The sequence below is a fragment of the Mandrillus leucophaeus genome, unplaced genomic scaffold (genome assembly GCF_000951045.1).
Source record: "Mandrillus leucophaeus isolate KB7577 unplaced genomic scaffold, Mleu.le_1.0 Scaffold83, whole genome shotgun sequence".
NCBI lineage: Eukaryota > Metazoa > Chordata > Mammalia > Primates > Cercopithecidae > Mandrillus > Mandrillus leucophaeus.
This window is the reverse complement of record NW_012109030.1, coordinates 5,224,378-5,233,187: the sequence shown is the minus strand read 5'-3', so window position 1 is coordinate 5,233,187 and position 8,810 is coordinate 5,224,378. Positions and strand designations below refer to the sequence as shown.

Below are 8,810 nucleotides of genomic sequence, written 5' to 3'. Positions count from 1 at the left end.
GCCCCACCCTCTTTTTTTTTTGAGATGGAGTCTTGCTCTGTTGCCCAGGCTAGAATGCAATGGCATGATCTCGGCTCACTGCAACCTCTGCCTCCCGGTTCAAGCACTTCTCCTGCTTCAGCCTCAGGATTACCAGCATCCGCCATCATGCTCGGCTAATTTTTGTATTTTTGTAGAGATGGGTTTTCACCATGTTGGCCAGGCTGGTCTCGAACTCCTGACCTCAGGTGATCTGCCCTCCTCAGCCTCCCAAAGTGCTGGGATTACAGGTATGAGCCACTGCACCCGGCTGCATCCTCTTGACTTCATCTAAACCTAATCACCTCCCAAAGACCCCAGCTCCAAACGCCATCATCACATTGGGAATTAAGTCTTCAGTATATAAATTCTGGGGGACATAAACATTCAGTCCATAACAGTACCATAGGTTTTTGAAATGCAGGCTTAAGGAGAATTTTGAAAAGTACAAAGAGATTTGCAGATTGAAGATATTTTTATTAGTCATAAAAATATATGACAATATCATATTATCGTATTTCTTTATTGGCAAGATTCTAAACTTTCCCCTTGTGCCTCGGTTTCTAAGGAGACCAAATTCTTTCCAAGCAATGTTCAGAAAAATAGAGCCCTGGTGCAATTTGAAATGTAAGAAGCAGAATATTAAATGTGCAGAGCATTGAGACTCTGCAACAGTACATACTACCCTTTGATGCTTCGGTTTTCACTGCATTGCTGACCTATGGCACTGCTGTAAGACAGAAAATATATGCAGATATTTTTATTCAGTAGAATTTGTCCATACCTTATATATCACATAATGGGGAAAAAGAGGACCTTGATAGAATGGGAAGCAAGAGAGGTAGGTTTTGAGGAAGGCAGAGGGTCGGGCAAGGTTTGGATCATGGGGTCCTAAGGGCAGGAGGTGGTGGGAGCAGTGGAAGGGGTAAGCATTCTTGCCAGAGGTCCTCCGGCAGCTGCAGAGGAGAGGAGACAGTAGCGGGCAGAACGGTGAGAAGTGAGCCCTGGAGACAGCAGTTAGGGAGGCCGCTCATGGAAGGCGGCCTATGTGGAAGGAGGGTACAGTCGAAACAGACATCCCTCCTTCATAGCGAAAGCTGCTTCAATTGCCTCCCACTGGGCATGCTCGCTGGCATGTAATGAGCACCCAGAAAATGTTGAGTGAGTGGTTGAATAAATAATTAAGTGAATGCAGGCCGGGTGTAGTGGCTCATGCCTGTAATCCCAGCACTTTGGGAGGCCAAGGCGGGAGGATCTCTTCAGCCCAGGAGTTTGAGACCAGCCTGGGCAATGTGGTGAAACTCCGTCTCTACTAAAAATACAAAAATTAGCCAGGCGTGGTGGCGTATACCTGTGGTCCCAGCTCCTCAGGAAGCTGAGGTAGGTGGGAGGATCGCTTAAGCCCTGTAGGTCAAGGCTGCAGAGAGCTGTGATCATGCCACTGCATTCCAGCCTGGGCTGCAGAATGAGACCCTGTCTCAGAAAAAATAAGAAGAAGAAGTGAATGCCTCCAGGGCACCCAGACTCACTTTGTCCCTAACAGCAGTCTACCTCTTGTGGTACTTTCTCGAGCTCTGCAAAGTTTCAGATGTTGAAACTTGTTGGGGGAAGGTTCTGAGAAATGACAAGTGGAGAGAAGTTGGTGTCAGGAGGAATATCTTGGGCTCTTGGCTAACCTAAGCATGGATCATTTAGACAACGTGGTCGTCAAAATGTAGTTTCTCCCAGTCGTTTCTATTTCTTTTCACTCTTTGAATTGCTTTTTCATTTCTCCTGAGCACCTTTTCTTTCTTATCTAGACTGTCAGTTTGCCTTGGAAATGAAGCAGTATCCGAGCACAATATTGCCTGCTGTGACTCTAGGTAATGGAAGAGACTAGCACATAGGCCTTTCACAGCCGCAGTGGTTGTTTGTTTAGTTTTTTTAGAAGAAGGTTTCAGTGGATCAGTTATTGCACATAAATTGTTGTGCCTTGTGGAAAATGAATCCTATCTTTGTGTGTTTGTGTATGAGTGTGTGTTACCATAGGGCTTGTCTTTTGTTGTATCTATGAAAGCTTTCAGGTTGTTTTTTAAGCTGCTTTTTGATTTTAGTATTTCAAATCTGTCTCATCTTGTTTTTGAAAAATGTTTCTTTTTTTTTTCAGTAGTGTTAATAAATCCCTTGAAATTTATTTCCAAGATGGCTTACTGATTTGGAGAACGCTAGTTGAATTTGTATTCTAGCTCGTACACTTCCATTATTTTGTTGAACTCAGAGCAGCATAAAATATCAGAGCTGAAAGGTGCCAGAGAGGTTGCCTCCCCAGGGCTTCTTGACCCTTGCCAACCTAGTCCCATGTTGAAAAATGTTTAAAAATGTTAAATGCAATCTAAAATGCAAAGCAAATAAAATACAACACCACTAAAATCAAAGCAAAGTGATGAAATATCGTGTTGATTTTTTGCCTGCTTTTTCGTAAATCAGAAGTGGCTTTGAGGTTCTGATCATTCCGAGGGCATGGTCCCACTCACTGCTGAAAATGTTGACCAGATTCATCCCCTAATTTTACACATGAAAACATCAAGGTCCAGGGATTCAGGGAGTGTTCATAGCTCAGTATATTAGGAGCAGAACTTGGTCAAAAACCCAGACATCCCGTTGGCAGGCCAGTGTTTTGCCCACAACACTCTCGGTCATTTAAGGATACTGTCTCATGCAAAGGAGACATCTTATTCAGGGTCATCTCCCTGTATCCGAGGATGCTGGTATTCAGGAAGGGTTTTTTTTTTTTTAAACTTTTTACATCATCACAGCAGAACAGAGGCAAAGGCCTGGACAGACCCCAGGTGTGGCAGGTCCATGGACCCTGTTTTTTAAAATTTCCTTTACTTTGTTCCAAACATTTGCACTGCTGTGACATGGAAACATTTCCTGGCTATAGCCTCTGAGGAATAGGGGGACAACATCTCAATCTGAAAATGGATTCATTTTTGCAATAAAGTTTGGGTCTTTTATTACATTGGAAGCTTTCCCTTCACAATTCAACAGATCCTCTCAAACTTCTAATATGTTCTTTTTTGCCAGGGTGTCTGGTGGAGAGCTGTTTGACCGGATAGTGGAGAAGGGGTTTTATACGGAGAAGGATGCCAGCACTCTGATCCGCCAAGTCTTGGATGCCGTGTACTATCTCCACAGAATGGGCATCGTCCACAGAGACCTCAAGGTGAGGCCACTGCTGAACAACGTCCCGCAGCCACTCTGCAGCCCGCGATGCACCCGTCCAAGAGGGCTGATGCCAGTGGGGGCCTGCGGCTGCTCTGATGTAGAGTGGGTGCAACAGATGGTGGGCGTTTGTGTACTTTCATTTGTCAGGGCCTTTGGGATCCAGACCCAGAAGTATCTCGAAAGAAGATGAAGATTCACATGGCTGGCCACTGTTCATGAGATTTTTACAACTATTATGTAGCCAAAGGGTTACAGGGAGGTGGGTTATATATTGCTTCAAGCCCATCTAAGAGATTAGTTTGCTCAAGACATGTAGACTGCAGAAACCCTTCTCTTGGTGCAGTTCCGCAGTACCTTTGCCAATTCCAGTCCCATTTCAGCACAACACACCGTATAAAAGAGAGAGAGCAGTGGTCAGACACCGTGAGAGGAAAGTGAAAGGAAACAGAAGGTAAGCAGATATAGAAGAGGGAGAAGAGAAATAGAAGGGGAAAAGACAGGTTAAAAGAGCTATGACTGGCCAGGCGTGGTGGCCCATGCCTGTAATCCCAGCACTTTGGGAGGCCGAGGCAGGCAGATCACGAGGTCAAGAGATCGGGACCATCCTGGCCAACATGGTGAAACCCCGTCTCTACAAAAATACAATTAGCTGGGCATGGTGGTGCATGCCAGTAGTCCCAGCTACTCGGGAGGCCGAGGCAGGAGAATCACTTGTACCTGGGAGGTGAAGGTTGCAGTAAGCCGAGATCGCGCCACTGCACTCCAGCCTGGGAGACAGAGCAAAACTCTGTCTCAAAATAAATAATAAAAATGGTGTCCTGCAGGTTCTTTTCTTACTGTTTCTTAATGAGGTTTTGGTATATTGACCCTTTATCCCTTGGCACAGAAGGATCTGGGCCTTATATGGGCAGATATGCCCCTCCCTAGCAGGTCTATGTAGACACTGAAGGACAGATGTCAAACATACAGTTCTGAAGGGTGGATGTCACACATCCGGTACCAAAGGTAGGTATCAGACATATTAACTTTAGAAACAGTGGAAAGCAGTGCGGTTGACCCAAAGCTGCAGTGTGGCGTGATTCTAGGATGTTTATAGGTCCAGCCCCCAGAGCTTACTGCACTAGGCAAGACAAAAATTCCACCCCAGCACACATACCCACCACTCATTATAAACACGAAGATCATATTATCTGGAAGCTGTGCTGTACACAACTGTGGGAAATCAAAATCAATTTAAAGAACCAGTCATAAACATTTGTATAAACAGAGTTTCCGCACCTGGCCATTATCTGCTACTGGGAACCAAGGAATAAAGTGGTGTAGCTTTTTCTTTCGTAAAGACTCACTGCCATGATTTTTCTGCATGTTGTCATGTTCCATTGACCCAGTCAGTGTTTCCCAAATGTTTGCCCATATCGGAATTGTCCGGAGGGCTATGAAAATAGAGACTGCTGCCCCATCCCCAGTGGTCTGATTCTGTAGGTCTCCAGTGGGGCCTGAAAAGTTGGGTTTCTAACAGGTCTGCCCGTGATGAGGATACTGGTCTGGGAGCTACTCTTGGAAAACCACTGGGCGAGGATATTTGGGAATCTTAGTGGATCCCTTTGAGCCTTCATCCTCTGCAGGCTTCTTGACATCTGAAATGGCTCTGGGCATGGTCAGCTCATGTTCAGGGCCTGGAGATACTTCAGAGGGCTAGGTAGGGGCAAGCTCAGCCGACCTGGCACCTCTGTGCCAGGCCTCCAGGCCTTCTCTGATCTCTTGTACCCCCACAAATGCCAATTCTGTGCTTCCAGAACACCAGAGGCAGCTCTCTCTGAACACGTTCGTGTGGCGACCACAGGGATGTGCTGTGATGGGCTAGCTGTCTGTACTTACTAGAAAAATAATTTCTAAGCAAATAAGGCATATCCAGGAGGGGCAATGTTTATCTCTCCCTTAGAAAGGCTGACTGGCTGTATGGGAGTTAATGTTTTTAGTTAACCCACGTAATGGTTTTGGAGAAGTACTTGCAGCTTCCATCCTGTGGAGCCTTGAGATCACCAGGCCTGTCGTTATGTAAAGAACACTGCCATTTAAGGACCTTTCTGTGATCTCTTTTCAGAGGCACAAAGGAGTTTGATCTATGAGGAGGAAGTTGAAATTGGACTACTAAATTTGCATAAACAGCTAAGAAAATTAAACTTAAAACCACCTATATAACCAAGCCCAGAGCAATAGAGAGAGGATGATCGTGTTAATTTAAGCTTAGTGCAGCAATCGGAATACTGCCCCAGCCTACCTGCAAATGTACCTCCTTCCCCTTGTAGAAAGCTATGTGATGTCTTGTTGCCCTGGGAAGCTGTTAGAGACAGTTGCTCTTTTTGCAAAATGAAGTGACTGAGACTGGAAGTGCCTGCTCCTGCCTCAGTGGATTAGGATCGGGTTTCTCAGCCCCTGCACTTGGGCACTGTGGGATTTAGAGCCGCATCCTTGGCTTCTGCTCATGGATACCAGTACCACGTCTGGAATTGTTAACAGCTACCAATGTCCCTAGGCATTGCCAGATATCCATCCCCTGGGGGACAAAATTGCCCCTAGTTGAGAATCACTGGAGTAGGAATGTGATTATGGATAACATTAACATTACCAGAAGTGTGTTGATTCCGATCTTTTTAAAGCTTATTATGTAGATTTATAAAGGGTTGGAGTTGATATTCCAACTCAGGTATTGGCCACCAGTTGTCTTTCTAAGATGCCATCATATGCAGGAAACTTAATTTTTGCTGTGAGTCCTGGACCTCTTTGGACACCAGGAGGATCTGTGATGCAATGTGGGCCAGACCCTCTCCCTGTGGCCACCACCCCCACGGCCCTCCTGCTGAGGACTGGGGCCTCCCACCCAGATGATACCTGAGCCTGCCTCTCCCCCACAGTCTTCCCTCCTCCCCCACTCCCATCCCCCAGGAAAAGCCCTGCTGTCCTTACTAAGTCTTGGGCCAATTAAAAGTATTGATCGGCTGCGCATGGAGGCTCATGCCTGTAATCCCAGCACTTTGGGAGGCCGAGGCGGGTGGATTGCCTGAGGTCAGGAGTTCAAGACCAGCCTGACCAACATGGTGAAACCCCACCTCTACTAAAAATACAAAAATTAGTCGGGTGTGGTGGCGAGTGCCTGTAATCCCAGCTACTCAGGAGGCTGAGGCAGGAGAATCACTTGAAGCGGGGAGGCAGAAGTTGCAGTGAGCCGAGATCGTGCCATTGCACTCCAGCCTGGGCAACAAGAGTGACGCTTCATCTCAAAAAGAAAAAAAAAAAAAGTATTGATCTAAACTGTGAATGACCAGTTGATTTAACCCTCCTTGGGCGTAATTGGTCTTCAAAAGAGCATTTTATTGACCCAGATGAATCTTTTATAGGAGGGATGTGTGGATGCTCTGGGCCCTTTGGCCACCCCTTGCCTGGATTATGCCTTGTTTAGCAGTGTGAAATCACTTATTCTCCGCTCCTTATCACCTCCTGGGACAAGGAAGATAAAAAGTCAGAAACAACAGCATTGTTCTCTCTCAGCACCCATGATTGGATCCTTATTGTTTAGTAAAGGATAATCCCTAAACATCCAGAGAAAACAGGAACCACATGGACTTTATGATTCGAGCATTCCCGCCCCTTTTCTAAGCGTGAGAGTATTCTCGTTTCAACTGATTGGCCACTTTACTTTCTTTTAAAACTCATTGGGGCCAGCGCGGTGGGCTCACGCATGTAATCCCAATACTTTGGGAGGCCAAGGTGGATGGATCGCCTAAGGTTAGGAGTTTGAGACCAGCCTGGCCAACATGATGAATCCCTGTCTCTACTAAAAAATACAAAGTTAGCTGGCTGTGGTGGCACATGCCTATGATCCCAGCTACTTGGGAGACTGAGGCAGGAGAACTGTTTGAACCCAAGGGGTGGAGGTTGCAGTGAGCTGAGATTGCACCACTGCACTCTAGCCTGTGTAACAGAGTGAGACTCCATCTCAAAAAAAAAAAAACCTCATTGGAAGCATCCTTCAGTGCACCTTTGATTTTCTTCTAATCTCCTGCTTCACCCACAAAATTAATGTCACAGTGACTTAACTGCCATCCCTTTGTGTATTATTTGGGGTGAAGGATGGTATTTATTCTTTAGGTTCTGTTAAAGAACAAAATTCTTTAGACGCTACTTGAAATGGTAAGGAAGGCTTTATTCAAGACCATTGCAATGTCATTGAGCTCAACTTGGAATACAGCAAGATGAGCAGGGATTGATAGTCAAAGAAGAGAGAGGATGGGGTAGTGGTTGGGAAATTGGGAGATTTTTGCTAACCTGACCTGGCAGGATTCCTGCTAAAGGCAGGCTGAGGACTTAGACGTTGACAAAGGCCCCTTTGAGTCCTCTTTCTGACTAAGTCCTGCTCTCTGGCTGTCCAGTAGGTCCAGTTTTCAGCAAGAATCCTGCTGAATCAGTTGAGCTGAAATCTTCCACCCTTGTTATCTCATCAGATCCCTAATACCCCTGAAGTGGCCTCGTTGTCGGGGTTGATACCCGAGATTCTCTCACGCCAAGGAAATCAAGGATGCAGACACACAAGGAGTGAGCTTAAGAGCGGAAATTTAATAGGTGAAGGAAAGAGAAGAGCTCTCTCCTGCAGAGAGAGGGGTCCCAAGTGGGTTTCCAGTCTGCGGTGAAATGCAGGGGGTTTTATAGCTGAGCTTGAGGAGGTGGTGTCTGACTTACATAGGGCACAAAAGATTGGTTGGACCAGGTGTGCCATTTGTATAGAACACAAAAAACTAGTTAGGGCTAGGTGTGCCATTTCCATAGGGCATGAAAGCTGGCCGCCCCCACCCTAGTCTTTTTTTTTTGAGACGGAGTTTCGTTCTTGTTGCCCAGGCTAGAGTGCAATGGCGTGAGCTCGGCTCACCACAACCTCGGCCTCCCAGGTTCAAGTGATTCTCCTGCCTCAGCCTCCCTAGTTGCTGGGATTACAGGCATGTGCCACCACGCCCGGCTAATTTTGTTTTTAGTAGAAACGGGGTTTCTCCATGTAGGCCAGGCTGGTCTCAAACTCCCGACCTCAGGTGATCCACCCGCCTTGGCCTCCGAAAGTGCTGGGAATAAAGGTGTGAGCCACCGCGCCCAGTCATCCCCACCCTAATCTTTTATGATGCAGATGGGTTCTCTGCCTGGCCAGCCCCATGTTGCCTGTTTCTTTTGTTTGTTTGTTTGTTTGTTTTGAGTGTTGCCTCTGTCCCCAGGCTGGAGTGCAGTGGCGTACACGTGGCTGACAAAGAAAAGGGAAGATGGAGCCTCCATGTTGGACATGCCTGGCCCCCAGGTGGCCCTTTTCTATTGGCACAGCTGCCACATTTCACCAGTGAAAGCTTCCAGCTTGCCTGTTTATGTTTGCAGCTTGATTTTTCAGGCTGTTCTTTGTTAGAAAAAAAATAATAATAATTTATAGGGCTGCTTTTTGTTAGAAGGGAAGCCTTGCCGAGGACTCTTTTTTTTTTTTTTTGAGACGGAGTCTTGCTCTGTCGCCCAGGTTGGAGTGCAGTGGCCGGATCTCCGCTCACTGCAAGCTC

At 46.5% G+C, this 8,810-nt stretch overlaps 1 protein-coding gene across 1 annotated transcript in view; it reads left to right on the top strand.

The window, feature by feature from the left end:
- Nucleotides 1-8,810, top strand: part of CAMK1D (calcium/calmodulin-dependent protein kinase ID) — a 328,012-nt gene that overhangs the window by 226,003 nt on the left and 93,199 nt on the right. Inside the window, exon 4 of the mRNA XM_011968146.1 lies at nucleotides 3,085-3,223. Within this exon, the coding sequence (XP_011823536.1) occupies nucleotides 3,085-3,223 (139 nt within the window). The remainder of the gene's footprint in view (nucleotides 1-3,084; nucleotides 3,224-8,810) is intronic.